Source organism: Haliotis cracherodii, unplaced genomic scaffold, assembly GCF_022045235.1.
Source record: "Haliotis cracherodii isolate W230 unplaced genomic scaffold, xgHalCrac1.p SCAF_19, whole genome shotgun sequence".
Lineage (NCBI taxonomy): Eukaryota > Metazoa > Mollusca > Gastropoda > Lepetellida > Haliotidae > Haliotis > Haliotis cracherodii.
This window is the reverse complement of record NW_027266274.1, coordinates 7,818,700-7,833,216: the sequence shown is the minus strand read 5'-3', so window position 1 is coordinate 7,833,216 and position 14,517 is coordinate 7,818,700. Positions and strand designations below refer to the sequence as shown.

At 39.0% G+C, this 14,517-nt stretch overlaps 1 protein-coding gene across 1 annotated transcript; it reads right to left on the bottom strand.

Annotated features, from left to right (window-relative positions):
- Positions 1–11,319: 11,319 nt before the first annotated feature.
- Positions 11,320–14,289, bottom strand: LOC139466600 (uncharacterized). Its single transcript, XM_071248189.1, has 2 exons — positions 14,057–14,289; positions 11,320–11,920 (listed from the first exon to the last, which is right to left on the bottom strand). The coding sequence occupies exons 1-2, from the start codon at positions 14,287–14,289 to the stop codon at positions 11,320–11,322; spliced, it is 834 nt and encodes a 277-aa protein (XP_071104290.1).
- Between the last annotated feature and the right edge of the window lie 228 nt (positions 14,290–14,517).

Sequence of the window (14,517 nt, the reverse complement as noted above, 5' to 3'; positions counted from 1 at the left end):
ATGTCTCAGGAGCTATTTATAGCCAACAAAACTAGTGACGACCTGTTTCCACCGAAGTGGTAAACGTCTGAGACCTGCATCACTTCGGGCTTTCCTCCCACATTAAGCTGACACGCCGTGATATAACTGGAATATTGTTAAAAGCGTTGTCAAACCCAACTCACTCACAACTGACATGCCGTGATATAACTGGAATACTGTTAAAAGCGGCGTTAAACCCAACTCACTCACTCACTCACTCTTGACATCGTGCCATACACATTGCGTCAATGTCAAGCAGTGGGAGGGTTCAAAAGATGTTTATTCATGAAGTAGTCTTTAGATTAAGAATAACATGGATATGTGTAATGAGCTATAAAGCTTCAGTCAACTTCAGTGTTCACATGATCTGATTGTTTGATACATGTATCTAAATAGTTTTGGCCAGGGCTGTAGTAAAACAATTACCAATCAGACGTTTTGTTCCCAACTCTTCAGACCTACAGCGGGTACCTGGGTAGAGTTGGGTAATAGGGTGTCAGTACCCGGGTAGTAAATTTGGACTCTCCCAGCCCTACAGCCCCATGTATTCACAGTTGATGGAGGAATACTGTACACAAACCTGTTAAGTATTGAAGTTGGTTTGACGTGTCCTGAATTACACCATCTAGTCAGCCTACGAAATTCACGCTAGTCCACTAGCCTGAGACTACTCAATTGTCCCGAGGACAAGTAAGAATCCAGTGATTGTAGTCCTTATTGACTAGTAGCATAATTCTGAACCGGTTGTCAGTGCTTCAATTTTGCTATGAATTGGTACTGAATAAGGACCAGTTCAAAAGTTTGATGTCGGAAAAAAATCTTAGTTCCTTAAGTTTAGGGGTGGGGGGGTTAATGGCCCTGCAAGTTTTCCATCCGACAAAGTCATCTTACCTGATTTCTTAGTGTTTTATACAGTAACTGAACTAAACCAATCCTATTTTCATTCATATTCTGTTAGAAGTTACATAAATACATCCAGACTTTCAACAGGTTTTATCATTGCCGACAGTAGTCCATCTAGTGCAGTGGGTAATATATGATGACAAATTTGATCTGTAAAAAACCTACAAATGATTGTCAACACCTAGTAAATAAACTTTATTAGATAAACATTCCAAAAAGACAGGGCGAAACACGGAAATGTGACGAAAGAGACAACTAAACTCTGAGATTAAACATTTTCAGAATTAATTTGGAGGGGGTGGGGGGTGTCTTAAAATTAAGGAATAAGGAAGGAAGTTTTTTAACCAACATCAAACTTTTGAACTGGTCCTTAAAACAGAAGATGTAAGCATAGTAAACATTTTTGTCTCTTCAAGCAGGACTAGCTACAAACTCTGAGGATAAGTGAAAACAGGTTTGAATTAGTCCTCTGAACCAGTCTTGAAAAAACAAATGTTGCCAGCTGCTGGGTCTAGGCTGGAAATGGATACCTGACCATGGAGTATTGTCTTAATGTGTGAGGTTTACTCAGGATGTTTTTTATGCTTATCAAAATATGTGATTTACCGGTATTTTCATTGTAGTCAGTGTATAAGTAAGCTTCATTAGGAGTAATTGTTTTATCTCAACAAGTAGACTTTGATTGTCCTGAACCTTTTCATATCATTAGAAATAAGGAACGGTTCTTGTTAACAAACATATCGGTGCCAGAAGATTGGTCTGTTTCATATCCGGAGCTGTCATTTGATTCATATCATATACTATTATGTACACATTCAATGTTGCTACACATTCTAACGCATATATTTACATTTATTTTTGTTATGTTAATTTAATTTATTTGGAAGGACCATTTATTTTTTGTTTCACAGATTACATGGCCAAGTTGCACATAGCCAAACTTAATAAACTAACATCATGTATGTTTCTTGGGTTGTTTCAACTGTACTAACCAGGACCCACATGCACAAAGCGATCTTAGCGCAAAGATTATCGAACTCCCATACTTTAACATAGGCTTACGATAGTCTTAGTGCTAAGATGATCGAACTCCCATACTTTAACATAGGCTTACGATAGTCTTAGTGCTAAGATGATCAAACTCCCATACTTTAACATAGGCTTACGATAGTCTTAGTGCTAAGATGATCGAACTCCCATACTTTAACATAGGCTTACGATAGTCTTAGCGCTAAGATGATCAAACTCCCATACTTGAACATAGGCTTACGATAGTCTTAGCGCTAAGATCACTTTGTGCAAGTGGGCCCAGGAATCTGGTAAAAGGTGCCAAATATGTCAATTAAGATGAGTGATTTGCGATTAGAAAAAGGGGCAGAATGTTTCTAAATTAATGGAGCTTGTATCTATCCAGTTCGTCTCATACAGACCTTAAAACAAAAATATCCCAAACTCTGCACTGCATCTTCCATACTTCGGCAAGATTTCTGCATTTTCAGAAAATCAAGAGATTCTCTTGGCTCCTTTTTAGTCTATGGTTAAAAAGAAAAATCTTTAAATATTTTCTGAGATTAAACGTTTGTCATTATCCAGTACATTTGTGTAGTAATGTGCATATCTGTCCGAATTAAAGAATCCTCACTTTGGCTATACAAGGGGTGGTTGAAAAGTACTGAGGCTAACTTTGATGGACTGCTTGGATGGAGTTGGTTGTAAATTATTTTGGAACATTCTCCCTTCTGAGGATTAACTAATCTAAAGTCCATTCTTAGTTGTGGCGGGGACACGGGTGGCCTTGTCGTCTCAGGTGCCGCGATTTGCTGTGCAGAGTTGCGTCCCTTGAACACGCCAGAAACCTACGATTGTGGGTTCGAATCCCGCTTCGCCCCGCTTATGTTTCAAGGTTTGTCAGCACCATACCCGTGCTCGTGGGTTTCACCAAAGTGGTACACATCTGAGACCTGCATCACTTCGGGCTTTCCTCCCACATTAAGCTGACACGCCATGATATAACTGGAATATTGTTAAAAGCGGCGTTAAACCCAACTCATTCACTCACTCTATATGAAAGGTCCAAAAAATAATTCTGGGAAATCATGTTGTTGTTTTTTTAATTTTTGTTGTTGTAATATTACTTTTCTGAATGTCTGTATTGACATTGAAGATTAATCTTTCCTTGTCCAAACTATGCCACAATGGTTGTTATGAGTTTGAATATAGTTTTTTGCCTTCCGAGACGAAGGAATAAAAAAACAAGATTATTTTTAAACATGAGCTCCTGATGAGAATACTCTTCTTGGGTGGATTCTAAATACCAAATTTCATTTGAAACGACTGTCTACAAATCCCTCATTTCATCTAATGATGATGAGGATGATGGTAATTTCTAAATACCAAATTTCATTGAAACAACTGTCTTCAAATCCCTCCTTTCATTTAATGATGATGATGATGATTGAATATTCATGAATCATATACATTTATGAAAGTTGCTGATGGTAGTTGCCATGGTTACAATGTCATGTGGTTTAGTTTGAATTAATCATTCCAGTCAATAGCAGGTACTGTATACGAATGACAGATTTCTACAAGTATTCAACCTCAGTAAGGACCAACGACATTGATATGCATGTACAGTTTCCAGAAAACACCTTCAGCATGTATTGAACAATGTTTTTAGAATGCTTCAGCTGTTACACTTTTTGGTTGAGGAAATAATTATCATTTGAAACTTTCCAAATCTACTGCATCAAGTATGGTTATGCTAATGGTGACAGATAAAACTTAGATTTGATAGTTTCACTTTTTATGTAACCATTGCATTCTCGCAAGTCATGTAATTGTTGTTGCTATTCTGTATATATTTAGAATCTTCCCAAACGTTTAACTTTGTTTATGGTGTTAATAATGATAAAAAATTATTTATTTTTTTTATCCTAATTTATCGCAATAGATAGTGTTTGATAGATTGTGATTATAGATAGATTAATAGATAAATACAATCTAATCAATGATTTGACACTGCAAGATGTATATTGATGATTAGCCAGCACAAGATTGATGTAACCAACAATCCAGGGAAGTCGTCATCCAAGTTACATCATTTCAAGAAAATAGAGTCACTTGAAAAACATGAATGTCAACTTGTGTTTTTTGTTCACTTATGAACGAACGTCAGTTTTCGAGTCATGTGAACAGCCCCAAGTCCAATGAAAAACTGTATATCATGGAAAATTAAAATCAATTGGAAACTTCATAAAAACTTCACAGAAAGTATTTTGAAAATGATTTGGAGTTTATCGGATAACATGTTTAATTTTCTTGAAAATGGATTTGAATGGAGTTAAAACAAAAAAGTGCCATTGTCAACTTAATATATGCATGCATTTATGTCCAAAATATTATTTAATTTCTAAAATATATTTTTGCAAGAATTTTGATGGATAGTCTCTTTTATAAAAAGAGAAGAAATTCACCTTGTCTACTGTCATAATGTATTACTTACGTCTCGCTGTTGCTTCTGTGTTGCACGGTACTTGCATTTTTCTGTCATTCCCTCATGTTAGCAGGCTTCAGTAAATGGGACAGGTTCATATGCATCCCAGTGGTCTAACAAGCCATATCTTGCTGTGCAGAGTTGTCTCCCTTGGTTGTACCAGAATCTGCTGATCTTTGGTTTGAATCCATTTTTGACCCCATATCATCTGTCAGTAATACCAACAGCACCATGGTTTGTTGGTTTCACAGAAGTGGCAAATATGTGCATCTGCATCACATCGATGTTTCTGCAACTTTAAACTGACATGTACTATTCAAAAGAAGTTAAGGAGCACCCTATTTTTGGGGAAGACTATCATTAATCTGGCCATGACAGATACAGATTATCAATAATCATATGAAAATATTGGGTGTTCCCTAACTTCTTTTGATTAGTATATATGATGCTGTTATAAGTGGTGCTTAGCCCGCATCTCTCATCCCTTCTTTATGCTCATGGGTTTGGCTCACAATCGCTTAGAACTTTCAACATCATTTAAGGAACTTTTTTTGATAGTTGTAATCAGTGGTAGCAAATATTTGATGAATGCTTATGATAATTTTTTGTGCAATTTTGTGCAATGTGCAGTAATCCAATAAACCCTATGTGCAATCACACTTACAAAGGGCGAAGGAGGGTCTTGATTTTATTTTGTGATTGTGACTTTCACAAACTTTTTTATGTGTTTTCTAGTCTGTTTGTTTTGAATCATGCAATATTTCCGGTGTTGATTCTGTTGATAGTGATTCAAATCATGCTTTCTGATTGAAAAACCTGCCTAACGGGCTCTTAAACTTGAGCATTAGACATTGTCAGTTATCAGAATATGAATTTGTTTTTGTGGCGATATTTAGCATGTTAATTATATATGGCAATCAGCTCAAAATCAAACAGGGTAATATCTGTTCTAATCGAAAGAAAATAATTATTATTTATAAGAGTATGAATCCTTTCAGACAAACATTTTTGTTAGGCTGTAAAACACATAGACCTATCAATATGAAAATATCTGAAATAATTTTATTGCACTTGAAGTTACATGTATACAGAATATGTAAATCTGGTTCACCAAATCTGCGCAGTATAGGTCACATGATGTAGCGTAACAATTGCCGCACTAGTTTGTGTTTCTTCGGCCCCAGTATAATGAAGCGCTGCATCTTCCCCAGGCAAGGGAATTAACTGATTGTAAAAGTCCAGTTTCCACCCTTGCCGAATTATACTAGAATTTCATGGCTCGATTGTAGCGCCACCAGTGGCGATTACAAGTTAGTTATATCCCTTCTACATCCCTCCCTGTGGACCAATCAGATTCCACCTCTCATATCACTTTGATTTGCTTCAAACAAAATGGTGGCGCCCAATCAAGACAATCTGATTGATAATCAACATCTTTATTGTAATAAAGTGGGTCTTAACTCGCAAAGTACATGAAATCACTTGAGCACCTTGATTAAAAACATAGAGACATTTTGAAAACATTAGTCAACACTCAGGAGGCCGATCCTGCTATCGACCGACGATGCCATGTTTTTGGCGAACCATGTGTCGATTTTTTTTACGCGATTTTGATTCGACTATGCATAGACTAATGAGTCCAGCCAAAATATAACTCCATGATTCCAGCCTAGTTCAGCAAGGGTGGAAAGTGGACTTAAGTAAGTTAACTCCCTTGCCTCAGGAAGATGTAGCTCTGTCTGTTGTAATAATGTTCAAGCAGAGAGTGTATATAGAGTATAGTCTTCCTGTTTCCTGTATGAGAGTGTGAGTCACATTTCTAAGATTGTGCTTGGAATCATTAATTAATGGTATGCCAGTTACTGCGTTGTCTAATTATCTCCCCTGTACAATGTGCCTTATCCATGTTTCCATCACATGCAGTGCTTGCCTCCCTTTGTACAGTGCTGAGCAAGCTCCTTCCCAGCGCGTGACACCTTCGTTACACTCTCGGTAACATCGCTGCCACCAGTGTGGGCGCGGCCATTACAAGAATATTGAAATTTGCCCTCCAACCCCATATGTAGTAACGTTTATACTTTTGTTTATGTCTTTGGGAATGCCATCATATTTCAGTTTGAAAAGGTTTACGACTGACCATGTTTTCCAGATGAATTTACTTTATTGTTTTGATAATCAGATTGGTTCGAGATTGCAGACTAACGGAAAATCAACTAACTTCTCCCTTACATTCTTACTATATCAATAACATGATAGTTTTAATGAAACAGAAATTCAAATTGACGAACGAAGAAAGTAATTTAGCAGCGATAAGTGTATTCGGCGTCACGACAGTCGTCACTTGTTTGTAAACATAACGGTCATTCGGTTGCGAGTTCAACTCCAAGCATAGTTGTGGCCACCTATTCACAGTGGGGAGTTTTGACTAGTGGCAGCGATAGTATAGTAGAGAGCTCCGGGAACGTACTATCGCTGTGGGGAGCTTGAGTGCTGAGGTCATATTTCACAACTGTCATTTAAACAATAACAAATTTTAGATAGAAATACTCAAAGTAATCATTTAAGAACCATCTTAGAGAAATGTTTTCATTTTATAATTATTTTGAGGATACTCGCAGTGGGTATATTCCTTGAATTTTGTGCAGATTGAAACAATTACTTGAAGGGCATGTAGACAAAAGCAGATTCTTAATATCAAATCCCATTTTTCTAATACCTGTTGGTAGCCATGGACAAATTAGAAATGTAGTGCTTGCTGTAGGAGCAATATTTATATATTTATCATGGCCTTTAGTATATTCGTCCTATGCTGTTATATGACAGAACATTCTTAGAAAACTAAATGTCCACAACTCTTGTTTCCCTGTCTTTTCATTACCTAGTTAACAGATCAACTCACTCAAACCTGCAAAAATTTGGAATAAAATTAAAGTGAAATGAAGACTGAGTTGACGTATAGATTTCAACATCTTTATTATTTCAATGGGATGTTTTGGTACAGATGCTGGCTCCATTGTCAAGCACCTGCTTCATCTTTTTTGATGCTTCAGTGCCCAAGATGCTACTTAAAGATATTGAAATTATAATTGAGGATATATTGTTTCAACCCTCCATGGTTAAACATTTTCTCTGAGAAACCATATGAAAGAAAAAATGAGTTTATTGACATAGGACAGGTCATAGATAGAAGTGGAAAATATAGTTGACCCCCCCAAGTCACTTTGCAGCTTTCTCTGTCCTGCAGGAAGAGAAGGAATTCTTTGTTTTCTTTTGAATTTATCTTACTTTTGTAATATTTCGGGTTAGTGGATCCAATATCATATCAATAATAATAGTCTAACTTTACAGATCACAATTTTTTTATTTTTCATGCATGTTTTCGTGAAAATGTGTATTAAGTATGATTTTATTCTGATATATTTGGTGATGTTTTATTGTTGAGGTGAATTCCAGATTATACTAATATTATAGGGGTTATACAGCGATTTGTTATGATGAAAATATCAGTTACAGCTGTTATAGACTTTTTGATTCCTATAGAATATGTATATAGATGAACATTGATATCCGTTGCTATAAGTTACAGTGATGCTTGCTTTACAAGAAAATGGTGTAATTTTATAAAAAATGGATTTTGTTTATGAATAAAGTTCCATATATTCCTTTCACAATCATGGTGGTTTCTGTTATTATTTAGAATAGAGTCTGCTTTGAAGATGTTTGAGTGTATACATGGTGTTTGTATTTTCATGCATTGTCCAGTTTGGATTCCTTGTACTGACCAGTTTGGACCCAACTTCCGGAGGCAAGGGAGTTAACTAATTGTAGAAGTCCAGTGACCACCCTTGCCGAATTTCTGGGTTATGTCCCTTCTATGTCCCTCTTATTGACCAATCAGATTCCCACTCTGATATCACTTGCATTTGCTTCAAACAAAATGGCGGCACCCTGTGAAGACGACCTGATCGCCAATCAAGCTCTACATTCAAGATCAAGATGTTCTTTCGTGAAGTGCATCAAATACATCTTGAATAAAAGCCCGGAAAGATTTGGAAAATATCTGTTGACGCTAGGTTTATGGTACACATGCTTTGCAAATCCTGCAATCGACCGAAATCTGAACTCAGTTTACGAATCGGATGTCGATTTTGTTACGCCAGTTTGATTGAACTATGTATATACCTGTTAGTCCAGTCAAAATATAACGCCTGAATTCCAGCCTAGTTTGGCAAGGGCGGAAACTGGACTACTGCGGTCAGTTACCTCCCTTTCCCCGGGAAGATTGTTTGGACCAGCCTGAAATCCTGGTTAGAAGATGGTCAATATATGGTGGGGGCGGTCGGGTAGCCTAGTGGTTAAAGCGTTCGCTCGTCACGCCGAAGACCCGGGTTCGATTCCCGACATGGGTACAATGTGTGAAGCCCATTTCTGGTGTCCCCCGCCGTGATATTGCTGGAATGTTGCTAAAAGCGGCGTAAAACCATACTCACTCACTCACTCAATATATGGTGTTTTATACACTATATCAAGTTTATGACCCAAAGTCAATACTGTATTGTATGCAGTGCGTTCAGTGATTGTCAATACCCGAGGGTCAAAAGGGCCTTGTATGCTCTACCTCCAGTGATGCTCAGTGTATGAACTATGGGCAATACAGCGTTGCTTAAACTGGTTCCAGTGATAGAGGAGCATTGTGTATCCAAGACTGAAGTTTTTGTGATGTGTATGTGTATACTGGGCATATCTTTCTGTAAAGATTTCAATAATTGACCTTATGCTGTAAAATGACAAAAATTGGTCAGAGGCGACAGGAAAGCCTCGTGGTGAAACATATGCTTTTCACACAAGGCATTTTTGCTAAATTGTCCGTAAAACCTCACTCGTTCGCTCACTAATTGTCCCAGTCACCCATGCCTTGTGTTTCATCTATCAGCATCAATATCTGGATTGGGGAATTTCAAATGGAAGATGGCAATGACAACCACCATCAGCTGGTAAAATTGCCGCGATAACAGAGGAATATTCTCCAATATTTCATGTCTCTCACTCACTCACTCACTCTCCGATACTTCTTATCACTCACTCACTCAAAAAGCAGTTCTGGGCCATGAGAACTTGTTCCTGAGAGCATGAGCACTGATACACACCCACGTGGATACAGGGTATGTGTGTACAGAGGTGACAAGAATGATTTATCGGGTGGTCAAGCTCGGTGATTTGGTTGATTAGGTATCATCCTCATAATATCAACCACTGGGTTGGACGAGAGAGAAATGGTTCACGAGAACAAGTCATTAAACGTTGAAAATTGATGTCTAATAATCTAAAAGAAGATGTATCTGAAGAAATATCAAACTCTTTCAGTCCTTGAAATAAATCATGATTTCACTTGCCATTAGAAGTTCTGTAAGAAAAGTAAGTTAGATGTTTAGTTTAATGGATTTTATTGAAATTGAAACCACTTCGTGTCAACACCAAAACGGTTGTTTTATAAGCCATGACAATTTGGTATATAACTCAATACTCAAATCTTTACTTGTCTGTAAATGACTTTGGAGCATCGGGAGGTCCCAGGTGACTGTGTTTCTGCTATAAGAGACCTTTAGAAGGCGCTTCATCTGGGGTTTCAGGATGGAATAGGCCACCAGCAAACTATGTTTGTAAGAGGTGACTAATGAATCCATTGGCCAGGCTCGGTGAGTTGGTTGATTGCGTGTCATCGTACCCGACGGCGATGGCCGCTGCTCATGATATTCATCACTGGTTTGTCTTCTCCAGACAGTTAAGTTAGTTACCCACAGGTCCCCACAAGGAGATGAACATCCCACAAGGATGTGGGTATTATAGATAGATTGGTATTGCCCTTCTTCCACTAAAACGGTTCGGAACACTCGGGTAGTCAGGCTCTGTGTTTTGGTTGATGCATGTCATCCTATCCTGTCATCGATGCTCATGTTTGTTTGTTTGTTCTTGGTTTAAGGCTGCACTCAGCAATATTCCAATATATGACAGCGGTCTGTAATTAATCGTCCCTGGATCAGATAATCCAGGGTGCATCGATCTACGCAATTGCTCATGATGTAAGTCACTGGGTTGTCTGGTCAGGACTCGATTATTTACAGACCGCTGTCATATTGCTAAGTACGGCATTAAACAACAAACAAACAAACAAACAAACTGAATGAAGTAACTAAACGTCCTCCATCATTAGGACGTGCCACTGTTCTTGTTAACGTCCCTCACATCATACTTTAAAGCTTCGTTACCAATGTTACCAATTCAAAGGGAATAAGCCGCTCTATCGTCTCCTGCCCAACGCCACTGTCTCTGCGGAATTAAGCTAATACATTTTAATACACCAGTACTACAACATGTGAGTTAGCAGATAAGTAAAGTATTTAAATATATGGGGTTGCATATTGTCCAATGGCATGCCACTTTGTATATATATCCTGCTGCTTTGTTTGCAGTCAAAGAGTACAATCCAAATGCCTCCGCAGAAAGGCAATAATCCTCCTCCTATTTCCGTCCGTTTACCAACATAGTCACATCATACTTCATATCCATTTCAGGGTGAATCTTGGTAAGAATATGTTCTGGGCAACTAAGCTGATCGTAAGAGGCGACTATATGGATGGTGTCAGGTTTGGTGATTTGGTTGATCGCGTGCCATCCTACCCCGATGACGTTGCTCATAATATCAATCACTGGTTTGAATGGCCCAGACTATTATTTACAGGCTACCGCCATAAAGCTGTACTATTTCTGACGTTAAACAAACAAACAAAACTTCACCTCCATCGTCCGGACAATGGAGCCAAACGCCCACAGCACAGAACGCCGAGAGGCCGTAGCATCACCTCATCCCTTGACTATACTTGTTGTCCAGAGGGTCCATCTCACTCCACTCTAGCAGCATCAGAACTGGCTTCAAGGTTTGCGGATCGCCTCTTCTTCTGGAGTTCCTGTTTCCGACGACGTCTGATTTCCCAAGACTTCTTCTGAACGCTGTTCTGACGGACGATGACGTCAAGGGGCTTCTTGCTTCTTCTTTTCTCATTTGGGGAAACTTTCTTCTCCTTGGGTGGTTCTACCACCTCATCGGAAGAATAATCGTCAAGGGCCTTCTTGCTTCTTCTTTTCTCAGTCGGAGAAACTTTCTTCTCCATGGGTGGTTCAACTATCTCATCGGAAGAATCATCTGTTGTGCATCCTTCACCGGAAGTGACGTCAATGCCTTCATCTGGGAAGATGGCCTTCTTGAAAGATAAGTATTTGTTTCGACGATTTCGTTTGGCCATATTCTGACGTCGCTTACGTGTGACCTTCAATGACCTGTCTTGGATGCTTGTACAGCGTACAAGGCTGGAGAGAGACTCAGCTTTTCGGATCATGTCCTGTTCAGGATTGAAACAGGTAATGACTTCCCCTCTTTCGAGGTCGATGCATACCGAGTCTTCCAGAATCCAACCGCTGCAAACATCTTCATGACTGGAAAACCTGCAAAGAAAGCGTTATATTCAGATATCATCTGTTGAAAGAGAAAAACGTGAAAATGTAATGTCTTTTTGTTTTCTAAATATTTTATTTCTGAGGAAGAGAATTTATGAATGTCAACGTCTTTATTACGAGGAACAAACGTTTCAGAGTATATACCTACTCCTTCATCATGAAGTATATACTCAGAAACGGGGCTGTCGGGTAGCCTAGCGGTTAAAGCATTCGCTCGTCACGCCGAAGACCAGGGTTCGATTCCCGACATGGGTACAATGTGTGAAGCCCATTTCTGGTGTCCCCCGCCGTGATATTGCTGGAATATTGCTCAAAGCGGCGTAAAACCAAACTCACACTCACTATACTCAGAAACGCTGTGGTCCTCAATACAAAGTAGTTGACATCCATAAACTCTCTTCCTTATGTGTATCACTTCTAATTGCGATTCAAAAATTTAATTATTTCTGATTTTTTCGAGTAGTTTCAACATTACTTCTAGTGGGAACATCTTCTGTATCTCCGAGGCTCACATTTCGGTAAACTAAACTAACCCCTCGATCCATCCCCGTGGTTCTCGGGATGTCAAATTCCCCCGTAACATCTAAGATTCCTGCATTGTGATTGGTCCCCAAAAGGTACCGAATCTACATAAGACTATAGCTATGAATTTGACCGCACTATCGCGAAAAACATATTATATTCAGAAGAAAAACTATTGATGTTACTTCTTTAACGTTGCTAAATGAGGTGTTGCGGATCCTTCGTTAGTTACAGCCAGTGTGGCAATATATTTCATAGTAAGAGAGTGTATTGTACAGTAACATCAACGCCCCTCTACTTTTGGCCAGTCACAAGGCTCAGACATCCCACCTGTAGACCAAGATTATTGAACTTATATAGCGACGTGAATGTACGCGTGTGTGTGGCTGCTTGTACTAGTCCGGACACTGAGATACCATGCCGCAGTTTAACATGAATACCCTACTCAGACACAGTATACGTCTTTTGTTATGACGCGGCCGGGGATCGTACCCCGGACCTTCCGCGTCTCCGGGCGGATGCTCTACCACTAGACCACTGGACAATGGATGCGGTCCATTTTAACGTCATAACAGTTGTGTATATTTCAGAACAAAACATAACGAAGGCCGTTTCATTTTCTCAAGAGATTTCAGTATGAATTATGCTTACATGGTATATGCCTTCGCATTTCATTTGTGTAAGTATTATTGTGAAAATATAGTTTGGGTACATGAAGCAAACATGATGTAAGCAGATTAAAATTGATCTTCACTGATCCTGAATTCGCCCTTTCAAACACCTACTGGAAATATTAGGCTCAGCCGATGTATATCATTCATCATTTCCACTGTAATCAAACAGTTGGCGTCTGTTTGTCATTGTGTCGTGGAAGAATGGAGATAAACTTAATGATGTTTCAAACGTAGATTCGATACTTGTAAATGTTTCAAATTCGAAATTTCACGTTATCGCGTCCGATTTCCAACACAACCTCTAAACTGAAAACACACACGGTTCATCTCCAAAATGATGATCATGTGGCAACAATGGCGGATTACTGAAAACACCACTGTTCCCCAAGATCACATCGTCCGACCTGTGAAGATCCGGGTTAGAATCGGTCTTCACCAACACGCTTGTCGTGAGAGCCGACAACAGTTTTAAATAATATTGTTATCATACAATATGTACGACCAAAACAGTTTGAAATATAACTTTGTATTCATAAGTCAGTTGTATATATGAACTTGCTCTAGTCGCTAAATAGCTGAAATAATGCCGATGCGACGTTATATTTTAACTCGCTCACTTATAAGAGGCAACTATATGAATCGGATGTCAGGCTCGCTGACTTGGTTAATGTATGCCATTGTATACCAGTTGCGTAAATCAATCCTCATCATGTCAATCACTGGATTGTCTGACCCAGGCCTTCGAATATTTACAGAGCGCCGTCATATTACTGGAATATTGTTGAGTGCGGCGTTAAACAACAAACAAATAAACATACTCTCGTGCACTGGTTTATCTGCTCCAGGTTCGTTTTCACCTTGCAGATGTTATGCTATAACTGGCGGTGTTGACATTATACTCGAAACACGATAAACGTGCCTATCTTACCTGCCAATATAGCCAGAATCACGGTCTCTCCTTGACGGTGATCTTGGACCGGATGTGACGTCAAGACCACTATCGTCGAATAGGAATGTAGAATCTTCATCGACATTATCCAGGTCGGAGGTCGAGAACCAGCTGACTATACATGAACGTCTCTTCTTCTTCTCGTCCGGGCTCTTCTTTTGCCCTCTTCCCCTCAGACGTGTCATCAGTGACGTCACAAAATTCGCCGCCATTGCCTTAAGGAACCAAATACGGAAATCTGAAAATGATAGAAAAGAGGTCTGATATAAATAAATCTTGGTGCCTCTGGTTCTATATCGTGTCGGCAACTGCCAGACGGGACACAAAGTACAGCAATAACAAACATTTGGAAGAACAAGTCGGTGTCGGACAAAATGGTGAGGTGACGAAATACGCCTTGCAGATTCGGGTCCTTCCTTTCTCTGGTTGTTGGTTCTGAT